Raw genomic sequence first — 13,295 nt, forward strand, 5'->3', positions numbered from 1 at the left:
CATACTAATCACCAACGATTTTATTCTGCTATTTAGTAGTAAAATCAAGCTGAGCACGTAGAGGATTCTTTGTGGTTTTGTTTTTCAGCATTTTGATTCATCATAATAATAAATGTTATGGGATATGTTTCTTTGAATATGACAGAGATGATCATATTGAATTCTATACTCAAATCTGTATTTCTGATCCACTGACTTTATTTTTCTGTTTTCCTTTCCTGCTCACACTTTGGACAGGACAATCTTTGTTCCCCTTCTGACATCCTTCAGCTAAACCTCAGCGTAAAAAGAACTGTTGAAACACTACTTTCTCTTGGGGCACATTCAGAAGAATCCAGTTTTGTCTCTCTATCTATCCAGCTTTTGGGTTTTGTGGCATTTTATTGTACTTTAATGTTAACTTTCTGTATGCTTTATTACTGGATCTTCCCCCTCTAGCCGAAAGTGCATTCCAGTGATTTTTCCATCTCATTCCTGTGCTTGGTAAAGGAGGTTTGTTTCTTATTCAAAACTATTTACATATGTGCTTTTTCAAAATTGGTTAGCCATCAAAGAGCTAACCAATAAAGTAGATAAATTCTTTCCTTGTGTGTCCAGATGAGCAGCTCATCACATTAGGAAGCATTTATGATTGCTAACAAAGAGCAGAAAGACCAGTATATTTTCTTCTGCTCATTTGTCCATCCTCCTGGCCTATATGTGGCCTTGTTTCTCTTATCATAAATGCTGAGCAGGGTCTACTAATACAGTCCTGAGCCTGTTGTTAGAATATAACTGAGAACTTTATTTCCAAATGGCATAATAAAATTTCCATCTGGCCTTCTTTCCATGCCTCAACACAACTTAAGTGTTGAAATTGTGAGAAGTATTAAAATTACGAGTTGCTGAACTTTTCAACAGCTGTTCATGAGGAAACAGTTGTACCCCTTCTGTTCTGGGGAGCACCTGGTCGCTTAGATCTCTGCATTGAGCTGTGCCCTGAAATCTGTCTTTATTGGTAGGCACAAGTCCACCTAATAAGCATCTGCTCTCTGGACATCTGGAAGGCACTGGCCATTTAATCTTATTATTATTTATTATTAATAATAAATTATTATTAATAATCTTATTATTATTTATTATTAATAATAATCTTATTATTAATCTTAGTAATTTTAATTTGCTCAGAATGTTCAGTCCAAAGATAATGTAGGTTCCCTAGATTGCTATTCTGAGCCCATTGTGTACATTGGAAACAGTACACAAGCAAATTATCTGGAGCTGACCTTTCAGGGGTAGGTACCTGTCTGCACATTTATTATGTTTGTTAACTTTAACTTCACTTCTAGAATCCTATTTAGAATTTAAAATTGGAATTTATGTAATTTCCAATATATTTGAACCATCTTAATAGGTGAACTTGTATTTGATAGGCTGTTGAGGAGATTTTACCTGAACAGTAGCAGGTAAAGTATTAGGCAGCAATCTCTGTTCTGTACCCAAGGCAATGAATGCCTCTTTCAGAATGCTTAGTATATTAGCTGCTAGCCTTAATGCTTGAAAGTACTTTATAATTGCATTCAGATTCTGGTTCTCATAAATAGTGTTTCTGAACATTCAGGAATCTCTGAACTCTGTTAAGAAAATTGGACAACTGAACTCATGTATGAAGGAAGATTGTGAGGAACCATATCATGTTGTAATAGCCAACCTGAGGATCTGATTGCTTTGGTTTTCTTTCATATTAAGTGGGGAAATTATTTAACACATTGAAAACCTTTTATTTTTAATGCTGAAACATTGAACACTGTGTTGAAAACAGCAGTAGTGCCTTTTGGAGTTGGGGGGAGGGGTTTTTTTGTTTTTAAGATGTCTCTGAGTCAGAGATCATTCCGTTTTGTGAAGTTCTGTCCCTTTAAAAAAACACATGGTGTTTTATGTGGTTTTGGGGGAGTAATGGTGCATTCTCTTCAGAACAGAGTTCCCTCTAAGCCAACTAGAAGGTAAATGTGCATCTGGAAAGCACAAGCCACTTACAGATCGCAGGGCACCCCTGGAAACGGAGATCAAGGAATCGGCCTCAGAGGAAATATGTCTCCCCCCAGAGTAAAACACCCTGCAGGTTCATTTTAAGTATAGTTAATCTGTACTTCAGTGGTACTCAGAAGATTTATAAAGTTGCTAGTTTCTTAAGATCAAAAGATTCCATTTACCTTGTTTTATCAAGGTCAGTATTAAATTTAAAAAGGGATTAAGAAGCACAAGTACCAATAACGGTTCATAAAACATACCTGTTATATTTTTAATTGCACCTGGTTTTGTAAAACTTCCTAATAATATATTAAGTGCCTGTGAAAAGCTGAGAGAAATCCAGTTATCTTCTTTAATAAGTATGTATAGTCTCTTTTTCAGTAGAACCAGAATTCCACTTTCATTCCTTTAAGAGTAACCTCTTCTTTCTTTCCTCTAATCAATGATAGATGTTATTCTTATGATACGCCTTTTTGTCTTACAAGAAAGGATTAACCAAACACATTAATGAGGTAATAAATAAGATAGAAGTAATTTAACTTGCTTAAGCAAACATGTAAATGCTTTTCAAATATGTTAATATGTTCCTGACTAAGCTCACATCATAGTTCTCCAGCATAATTTAATCCATTAAATACCAGGATATAAAATACTTTTTCAAATATGATTTCTTTATTTAAATTCTGTAATTCAAGTTTTTAAGTAATTCAAACTGGGCCTTCCGTGAATTATCCAGTGTAGGGGACGTTTTCTCAAATACTTCTAAATCTCAAGGATATACTTCAGTTTCTTCCTGTGATCCCTGCCTGGTCTGAGAACCCTGATTTTCATAATCAGGACTATAATGTAGAGAGCATTCCTCTCTCATGCAGTCTGAGTTATGTAATGAAACTATCTTGCATTCCTATGGTTTGTAATTTCCAAAGCGCTTTCTCCTACAATGTTATATCTTTAGGCTTCAGCCATCCGGTAACTTGGAACTGTTTTTCTATTTTCATCGGCCTCATTTTACTGATCTGCATTGCTCTTTTATTTATCAGGGGTGAAGGATGCTGCTTTTACTCCATAGTAGTATGTTTATCTTCTGTTGTATGTAAAAGTGTATGTAACTTGTCCATTTTCTAATATTCAAAATGATCTGTATGTACTTTTAGATGTATTAATAATAAAAAAAAAAAGTGACAGTGAGTGTCAGGTACCATCTCTGTATAACTCATATTAACAGAGGTCAGATTCCCAGGTACTGACTTCTTGTATCTCAGTTCATTATTATGAGGGAGAGAAAAGATGCTTATTTTTTCTTTTCAGTTCTGTGATGTTCATCCTCTTTTCTCTTCTGTTTGTTTTTATGTCACATTGTCCCATTTCAGGAGCAATTATGTTTGCCTCTCCACATTTTAGAAGAGAAAGGTTTGAGCCAGGTTGCGCTGACGGTCCAGGCTCTCCTGGAACTTGCCCCGCCCAAGCAGCAGCAGCACCAGTTATCTGCTGTGTAAGGACTCCCAGCACCGTGGGTGTTGGCCTGGCCAAAACGAAACAGGACAGCGTGACTGCTGCTGTGAGCCGTCTGCTTAACAAAGCGCTTACGTGTTCTTAAAAGGGACTGTTTCCATGATTCCTAACAGGAATATTTTGCTTCATTTCTCCATTTTAGGGGAGGTTATATCCATTTGCATTGAATTGTTTATGAAGACACGGTTGATTTTCACAAATGAAACTTAATTCTGTCATTATTGAGAACCCAACACTGAAGCCTAACCTGGCTGTGCTTTTCTAGAGAGTAGGCTCTTTCACATACTGAAGACTATCTTCTCAGAAGGGTATTTGTCTCTCTTGAAGGCACAGCCATGCTGTTATCTTTCCCTGTTTCCAAGCCCTCTGGAATCCACTAGTTTCTAAACGTGGCTGTTCATTAGAGTCTCCTGGAGAATTTGTTAAAGTACAGATTCTCACTCGGTTGGTCTAGAGTGAGGCCTGGGTATCTGCATTTCAACAAACATACCAGGTGTTTCATGTAGTGGAAACCATTGTTCCAAGCTAGATAATTTGTATAATTTGGGGGGAGTAATGACTTCACCATGTTTCTCAGCTCTATTATGACTACTTGGACTGTTCTGTCCAAGGTAAAATAAAAATAATGTAGAAGGTCTAGATTTTGCATTGTAAAACAATGAAACAGATTCTGTTGCATTTAAGGCCAGTGTCTTAGGCCTCCCCCAGCTCCAGTCCACTACTACTTAGAGGATGGTTCCATGTATCATCCCACTATTATCTAAACATTATAATCAAGCACTACACACAGGGTCCAGATCTTTAGGCTGGTAGCTTGTGGCACTCTGCATCCTGTGTGTTGACTTCACTGAGCCCACCCCCTTCTCCCCTGCAAGCTGCTCCCAGGATACCTGGACCTGCGAACACCTTCCAGTCACAGGAGATGCACTTCCAGCTCCCCAAATAACAGAAGATTATGAAAATAAAGGAAAAGCCAAGCTTCTTACATTTCTTTCAGCTAACTGCCAATTTCCGTAGCTGAGTTAAAGCACTTGTGGCGTTTTAAAAACAGCTTGCTGTCTTTTCATCTAGCCATCTAGCTCCCCCACCAGTGCCTTATTTACTCAATTATGGGTGCAGTAAAAGGGCCCAAGGGCTGAGCACAAAATCAGGAGCCCTAATTCAAGTCTAAGCCACTTGGGTCTTTCTTCCCCTATACTTTGAGACCCTTTTAGTTGTCAGTGATATCTTCTGGTATTCACTGCCTTTGTAAACCAAGTAAATAGAGTAAGTGAAGATACTAGTTATCTAGGTTTTTTCCTGTTGTTAACTGTTCTGGGGTTTCTTTACCAGTACATGCATTTAAGAATAATGTTCTCTCGTTTTATCATGTAGCAGCATCTAAAAGTAACTCTGGATAAAATCATGTTGAGTATCTGGCCAAAATGTTTTCTCCTTGTTGTCACAGGTTTAAACTTATATAACACAAAACATCTGAGCTCAAAGCCCAATCCTTCAGGGTCCTTACGAAACAAAAGTAAAATGTGTTTTAAGTGCTTAGAGCCAGACCCCATTATATTTACAGTTCCAAACAGACCCAACAGTCATAGGACTTGTTTAGAATTTAGCTGTGTATATTTTTAAACTCTAGGTATTTTTACTTCTAGTCAACATTAAACCTCAGTACAATCTCCAAATTATAGACAGCCATTTGAAATGAAACTCAGCAAAGGACAGGACTATTTGTCACATAGCTGCAAGGAATAATCCCAGTCAGCATACATAATGCAACATTTGGAACATTTGTGACTAATTTTCCCATAGAAATAATTGGAATTTTCAACATATTTCAAATTTTATACATAGCATGAGACCTTATTCATGTATTTTTATCAGACTAATTCAAATTTATATTTGAGTAGTTAGAAAATATTTGTTTACAGTTTTGGTTGATAATGAAAGAAAAATATAAAATACAATGAATGTCTTTTCTATGTCAAGATGCAAAACAAGTCATGATGTTTTTGTTGTAAAATTTTTGTACTCAGTGTTTTGTATATACTTTTTTTTTTTTAACTGGAAAGAAAATTTAATATTTAGCCTTGCTAGACTCTAACATAAGATGAAGATGACTTTGTTACAGTTCCATCTGACCATTTATGAACTTCCTACTGAAACAGTGACCTTCCCAGTGCTGAAGAGTGAATGAAGAAAAGGCTAAGTGCCCACCCACCAGGGCCCCTGCTAACGGTGGAGATTTTAAGTCAGCAGGTTTCTGGGCTTTCAATCTCATACTTGCTTAGCACTCCAAACCAATTTTCTCTGGAAACAACTCATGGGAGGAAGGGCCTTTGTATTTGACTAGAATAGAATAGTACAGTTAGTAGTAGTAGGTCACTTTCCTTAATTGCTTTGAAAATACAGCCTCACAGCTAATCAAGGAGTCTGATTTCTTTACTTGGTAAAAGTCCAGCAGTGACTAATGATGTATGACTACGCTGACGAGTATGATGAATTTTTTAAAACTAAGCGCTTAAATGTTTATAGAAATGAAGGAGAACATGGATATTTAGAAACGTTTTTATATACATATTGCAGTAAGGTGGTTTACAGCAGATTTCATTTTATTTCTGAAAATGTTGTAAACATGTAATTAGTAAAAGATTTTGTAAAACGTCGTATATTTGTATGTCTGTAAATACAATGCATAAGTTCTAAGAATAAATATGTCAGTATCATGTATGTTATTTTAAATTGCCTGTATGCCACTTTACACATTGACATTAAAATAAAAGACAACACTTCAATAGCATGAAATAAAGGCTGATTTGAAAATGTTCATACCTAAAGCATGGTTTCCTTGGCAAAAATAAAAGGATAAATTCTTTGATGGAACATCAGTAGAAACTGGGTCCTCATAATGGTGCCTTGAGATCAAAATATACATTTTTAAGGAAGTGTACATATCAGTAGTGTCCTGTATTTGGAGTTAGATATAAGGCTTAGTTTTGAAATATATCTGACCCATTTGAAAGACTTCTTAGAAATTACGAACTATGCTATAGGAAGAGCTTTAGCATTCCAGGACATTCTATTCTGATCAATCAAGGCAAGAATGACCCAATGGGCTCATTCTCTTTTAGCGGGAGAGAGAGAATGACAATCAGCTTTATGTCACAGATTAGGTATTTTCACATGCTTTACCTCTTTTAGTCTTTAATACCCCATAAGGTGAGAGTTATTGAGTAAGCAAAGCAGGTATAGGCCCTACTGTCTCACGTCTCAGCAATATCTCCAAACTCATCTCCCTGCTGACCTGTGTCCGCTGTCTTTCCTATGTGTGGGTTGTATATCCGGACATCTCATTTCTGTCTTGTATTTATCATTTATATCCCTACCTACTTCCCAGAAAAGGCGCTGAAGCAGCTTATAATAAATAAGGTATATGTTCCATGTGACACCCCCCTCCACAAAAACAGTAAAGTGATAACAAATTTAAAAGGCAGGCAGGAACCAGCCTTTATTAAAACGTTATTGTGTATGTATTATTCTAGACATTTGATAAACATCATCTTGTAGTTCCTACTAAACACCACTTTTGCTCATAAGAGTGTCATTTATTACATTAGAAGGAATCAATAGCAGAATAACTGAGACAGAAGAATGGATAAGTGCCCTGGAAAACAGGATGGTGGAATTCACTGCCATGGAACAGAATAAAGAAAAAATAATGAAAAGAAATGAAGACAGCCTAAGAGACCTCTGGGACAATATTAAACACACCAAAATTCACATTATAGAAGTCCCAGAAAGAAAAGAGAAGGGACCCAAGAAACTATTTGAAGACGTTGTAGTCAAAAACTTCCCTAACACGGGAAAGGAAACAGCCACCCAAGTCCAGGAAGTGCAGAGAGTCCCAGGCAGCATAAACCCAAGGAGAAACATGCTGGGACATATAGTAATCAAATTGACAAAAATTATTAAAAGTACCAAGGGAAAAACAACATACAAGGGAACTCCCGTAAGGTTAACAGGTGATGTCTCAGCAGAAACTACAAGCCAGAAGGGAGTGGCACGATACACTTAAAGTGATGAAAGGGAAGAACCTACAACCAAGATTACTCTACCTGGCAAGGATCTCATTCAGATTTGACAGAGAAAGCAAAAGCTTTCCATACGAGCAAAATCTAAGAGAATTCACCACCAACCCAGCTCTACAACAAATGATAAAGGAACTTCTCTAAGTGGGAAACACAAGAGAAGAAAAGGTCCTACCAAAAACAAACCCATAACAAGAAAATGGTAATAGGAACATAAATATCAATAATTACCTTACACAAGAATAGATTAAATGCTCCAACCAAAAGACACAGGCTCGCTGAATGGATACAGAAACAAGACCCATATATATGCTGTCTACAAGAGACCCACTTCAGACCAAGGGACACATACAGACTGAAAGCGAGGGGATGGAAAAAGATATACCATGCAAATGGAAATGAAAAGAAAGCTGGAGTAGCAATACTCACATCAGATAAAATAGACTTTAAAATAAAGAATATTACAAGAGACAAGGAAGGACACTATATAATGATCAAGGGATCAATCCAAGAAGATATAGCAATTATATATGCACCCAACATAGGAGCACCTCAATACGTAAGGCAACTGCTAACAGCTATAAAAGAGGAAATCAACAGTAACACGATAATAGTGGGGGACATTAACACTTCACTTACACCAATGGACAGATCATCCACAAAGAAAATTAATAAGGAAACACAAGCTTTAAATGACACAATAGACCAGAGAGATTTAATTGATTTTTATAGGAGATTCCATGCAAAAACAGCAGATTACACTTTCTTAAGTGCACACGGAACATTCTCCAGGATCACCCCTTGGGTCACAAATCAAGCCTCAGTAAATTTAAGAAAACTAAAATCATATCAAGCATCTTTTCCGACCACAACGCTATGAGATTAGAAATCAATTAAAGGGAAAAAAACATAAAAAACAAACACATGGAGGCTAAACAATACGTTACTTAATAACCAAGAGATCCTGAAGAAATCAGAGGAAATCCAAAAATACTTAGAGACAAATGACAACGAAAACACGACAATCCAAAATCTATGGGATTCAGCAAAAGCAGTTATAAGAGGGAAGTTTATAGTAATACAATCCTACCTCAAGAAACAAGAAAAATCTCAAACAATCTAACCTTACACCTAAAGGAACTAGAGAAAGAAGAACAAACAAAACCCAAAGTAAGTAGAAGGAAAGAAATCAAAGATCAGGGCAGAAATAAATGAAATAGAAAAAAAACAATAGCAAAGATCAATGAAACTAAAAGCTGGTTCTTTGAGAAGATAAACAAAATTGATAAACCTTTAGCCAGACTCATCAAGAAAAAGATGGGGCTTCCCTGGTGGTGCAGTGGTTGAGGGTCCGCCTGCCGGTGCAGGGGATATGGGTTTGTGCCCCGGTCCGGGAAGATCCCACATGTTGCGGAGTGGGTGGGCCTGTGAGCCATGGCCACTGAGCCTGTGCGTCCGGAGCCTGTGCTCCGCAATGGGAGAGGCTGCAACAGTGAGAGGCCCGTGTACAGCAAAAAAAAGAAAAAGAAAAAGAGGGAGAGGACTCAAGTCAATAAAAATTAGGAATGAAAAAGGAGAAGTTACAACAGACACCACAGAAATACAAAGCATAAGAGACTACTACAAGCAACTCTATGCCAATAAAATAGACAACCTGGAAGAAATGGACAAATTCTTAGAATGGTATAACCTTCCAAGACTGAACCAGGAAGAAATACAAAATATGAACAGACCAGTCACAGGTAATGAAATTGAAACTGATTTAAAATCCTCCAACAAACAGAAGTCCAGGACCAGATGGCTTCACAGGTGAATTCTATCAAAGATTTAGAAAAGAGCTAACACCCATCCTTCTCAAACTCTTCCAAAAAATTGCAGAGAAAGGAACACTCCCAAACTCATTCTATGAGGCCACCATCACCATGATACCAAAACCAAAGATACTACAAAAAAAGAAAATTACAGACCAATATCACTGAGGAGTATAGATGCAAAAATCCTCAACAAATACTAGCAAACAATCCAGCAACACATTAAAAGGATCATACACCATGATCAACTGGGATTTATCCCAGTGATGCAAAGATACTTCAATATACACAAATCAATGTGATACACCATATTAACAAATTGAAGAATAAAAACCATCCATATGATCATCTCAGCAGATGCAGAAAAAGCTTTTGACAAAATTCAACACTAATTTATGATAAAAACTATCCAAAAAGTGGGCATAGAGGGAAGCTACCTCAACATAATAAAGGCCATGTACAACAAATTCCCAGCAAACATTATTCTCAATGGTAAAAAACTGAAACCATTTCCACTAAGATCAGGAACAAGACAAGGTTGCCCAATCTCACCACTATTATTCAACACAGTTTCTGGAAGTTTTAGCCATGGCAATCAGAGTAGAAAAAGAAATAAAAGGAATCCAAGTTGGAAAAGAAGAAGTAAAACTGTCACTGTTTGCAGATGACATACCATACATAGAGAATCCTAAAGATGCCACTAGAAAACTACTAGAGCTAATCAATGAATTTGGTAAAGCTGCAGGATACAAAATTAATGCACAGAAATCTCTTGCATTCCTATACACTAACAACAAAAGATCAGAAAGAGAAAGTAAGGAAACAATCCCATGCACCACTGCAACAAAAAGAATAAAATACCTAGGAATAAACCTACCTAAGGATGTAGAAGACCTGTACTCAGAAAACTATAAGACACTGATGAAAGAAATCAAAGATGACACAAACATGGAGAGATATACCATGTTCTTGGATTGGAAGAATCAATATTGTGAAAAAGACTCTACTACCCAAAGCAATCTACAGATTCAATGCAATCCCTAGCAAATTACCAGTAACATCTTTTACAGAACTAGAACAAAAAATCATAAAATTTGTATGGAGACACAAAAAAACCCTGAATAGCTAAAGCAATCTTGAGGGAAAAAAATGGAGCTGGAGGAATCAGACTCCTGACTTTGGGCTACACTACAAAGTTACAGTAATTAAGACCATATGGTACTGGCACAAAAACAGAAATATAGATAAATGGAACAGGATAGAAAGCCCAGATATAAACCCACACATCTATGGTCACCTAATCTATGACAAAGGAGGCAAGGATATAAAATGGAGAAAAGACAGCCTCTTCAATAAATGGTGATGGGAAAACTGGACAGCTACATGTAAAAGAATGAAATGAGAACACTCCCTAACACCATACACAAAAATAAACTCAAAATGGATTAAAGACCTAAATGTAAGACCGGACACTATAAAACTCTTAGAGGAAAACATAGGAAGAACACTCTGACATAAATCACAGCAAGATCTTTTTTGACCCACCTCCTACAGTAATGGAAATAAAAACAAACAAATGGGACCTAATGAAACTTAAAGGCTTTTGCACAGCAAAGGAAACTATAAACAAGAGGAAAAGATAACCCTCAGAATGGGAGAAAATATTTGCAAACAAATCAACGGACAAAGGATTAATCTCCAAAATGTATAAGCAGCTCATGCAGCTCAATATTTTTAAAAAACCCAATCCAAAAATGGGCAGAAGACCTAAATAGACATTTCCCCAAAGAAGATATACAGATTGCCAACAAACACATGAAAAGCTGCCCAACATCACTAATTATTAGAGAAACACAAATCAAAACTACAGTGAGGTATCACCTCACACCAGTTAGAATGGGCATCATAAGAAAATCTACAGACAACATGCTGGAGAAGGTGTGGAGAAAAAGGAACCCTCTTGCACTGTTGGTGGGAATGTAAATTTGATACAGTCACTATGGAGAACAGGATGGAGGTTCCTTAAAAAACTAAAAATAGAATTACCTATGACCCAGCAATCCCACTACTGGGCATATACCCAGAGAAAACCATAATTCAAAAAGACGCATGCACCCCAGTGTTCACTGCAGCACTACTTACAATAGGCAGGACATGGAAGCAACCTAAATGCCCATTGACAGACGAATGGATAAAGAAGATGTGGTACATATATACAATGGAATATTACTCGGCCACGAAAAGAAATGAAATTGGGTCATTGGTAGAGACGTGGATGGACCTAGAGACTGTAATACAGAATGAAGTCAGAAAGAGAAAAACAAATATTGTATATTAACGCATATATGTGGAACCTAGAAAAATGGTACAGATGAACTGGTTTGCAGGGCAGAAATAGAGACAAGGATGTAGAGCACAAACATATGGATACCAAGGGGGGAAAGTGGCAGGGGGTGGTGGTGTGATGAATTGGGAGATTGGGATTGACATGTATACATTAATATATATAAAATAGCTAAGTAATAAGAACCCGTTGTATACAAAAATAAATGAGATGCCAACAAAAAAAAAGAGTGTCATTTATGACACTCTTTGCTCCTAAGTGCCATTTTTCACTATAGGCAAGTTGAATAAAGTCAGAATCAGAGACATTACAGGAATTACTGAAGTTTTAATGTATTCCTATAACTAGGATTATGTATTTTTTTTTCTGGTGAGAAAGAGCAAGAGGAATCTTAACAAGACTCCTAGAAATATTTCTTCCCAGGCATTTTTTTTTCAAGTCATGACGAAGCTGTGAATCCACAGTATAATCCTAATTCAGGGTTTGAAAACTAGTATAACAGTCAAGGTGACCTAGTATAACCAGGCCTCACCTGGGAATGTCCAAATAAGAAACAACCTGTAGATGAGTTATCTGATGGTAAAAGATGTTTCTTACTCCCTTCAGGTCCTCCTTCCCACCTCTAAACACCATCAGAAAAGACAGAAGATAACTTGGTCACTTCTTGCCTCTCTGCTTGTTCTTGTCTTTGCCTTTACCTTTACCTTTTGAATCCTTGCCATCACCTTTGTCCTTCTTGGGCATTTTGAAACCACCAATTTCCTTCCGCACCACAGTGCCTCGCCACCAGGCCTGGAGCTGGAAGAGGACAGGGAAGCGGGTACAATTTGTAGTATGCCTGACAAGCTGCATTCTTTCTACATAAGGGTATTGTTTTTTCATAAACTAACTTCTGTGAAGATGGTCTCTGAGACACAGAAGTGGCCAAGCATGCTATCCTTAGAGCAATACTTGCCTGTTGTGCAGGACCCAGAGCTTAAGTCCTGGACTCTAAAGTTTTCAAGGAGTAAAAATAAAGAAAAGGGATCAGATTAGGCCTATCTTTCCTTTACACTTAGAAACCTGAGTCCCTTATACTGCTGCTCTTTATGAACATCCAAGTTCCCCAAATCTGACAACCATTTGATCCAAAAGGGATGCTAGTTACCTGGACCAGAGGCAAAAGCAAGCGCTCAGTCAAAAATGTGCAGATAATCTAGTGATTTCAGTAGGTTTCCTGGTGCATTTCAATCTCTAATGATTGATGAAAGGATCAAAACTCCCCTTCAAAAAGGATTTAGTTAGCTCCCTTGAATATCTTAGTCATTAGACACAACTGTTCTAAATACAGTCTGGTCTACTTTCAAATCAGATAAACCTCCAAAGACAGGGAGCAAATCCACTAATGAAAAGAAAACAAAAATGGTCTTCAGCTACCTCTTACAGTTTTGCTCTAAATCGAGGAATCCTGACAAATAGAAAACACCAGAGAAGCTCAATAAATACTTGCTAACTATACATCTGACTCCTAATGGAAAGCTCAAGTTTGGGTTTAAATAC

The 13,295-nt window shown here is 37.1% G+C and overlaps 2 protein-coding genes across 22 annotated transcripts in view; one reads left to right on the forward strand and one right to left on the reverse strand.

Moving 5' to 3' along the window:
• The window catches only part of LRCH3 (leucine rich repeats and calponin homology domain containing 3), a 119,994-nt gene extending 113,599 nt beyond the window's left edge, over positions 1-6,395 (forward strand). For 9 of the 17 annotated variants that reach the window (XM_059064388.2, XM_067034371.1, XM_059064378.2 and 6 more), the window contains one exon: positions 238-523. In XM_059064388.2, coding sequence (XP_058920371.1) covers positions 238-438 — 201 coding nt within the window. In that variant the 3' untranslated portion in view covers positions 439-523. Of the gene's footprint in view, positions 1-237; positions 524-3,380 lie in introns of those variants that run through there. The other 8 variants (XM_059064389.2, XM_059064381.2, XM_067034374.1 and 5 more) reach the window with 4 other exon arrangements.
• Positions 1-13,295, reverse strand: part of IQCG (IQ motif containing G) — a 58,892-nt gene that overhangs the window by 8,928 nt on the left and 36,669 nt on the right. For 3 of the 5 annotated variants that reach the window (XM_067034383.1, XM_067034387.1, XM_067034385.1), the window contains one exon: positions 12,350-12,554. In XM_067034383.1, the coding sequence (XP_066890484.1) occupies positions 12,414-12,554 (141 nt within the window). In that variant the 3' untranslated portion in view covers positions 12,350-12,413. Of the gene's footprint in view, positions 1-12,068; positions 12,555-13,295 lie in introns of those variants that run through there. The other 2 variants (XM_067034384.1, XM_067034382.1) reach the window with 2 other exon arrangements.

Source organism: Kogia breviceps, chromosome 5 (genome assembly GCF_026419965.1).
Source record: "Kogia breviceps isolate mKogBre1 chromosome 5, mKogBre1 haplotype 1, whole genome shotgun sequence".
In the NCBI taxonomy this organism is placed as follows: domain Eukaryota; kingdom Metazoa; phylum Chordata; class Mammalia; order Artiodactyla; family Physeteridae; genus Kogia; species Kogia breviceps.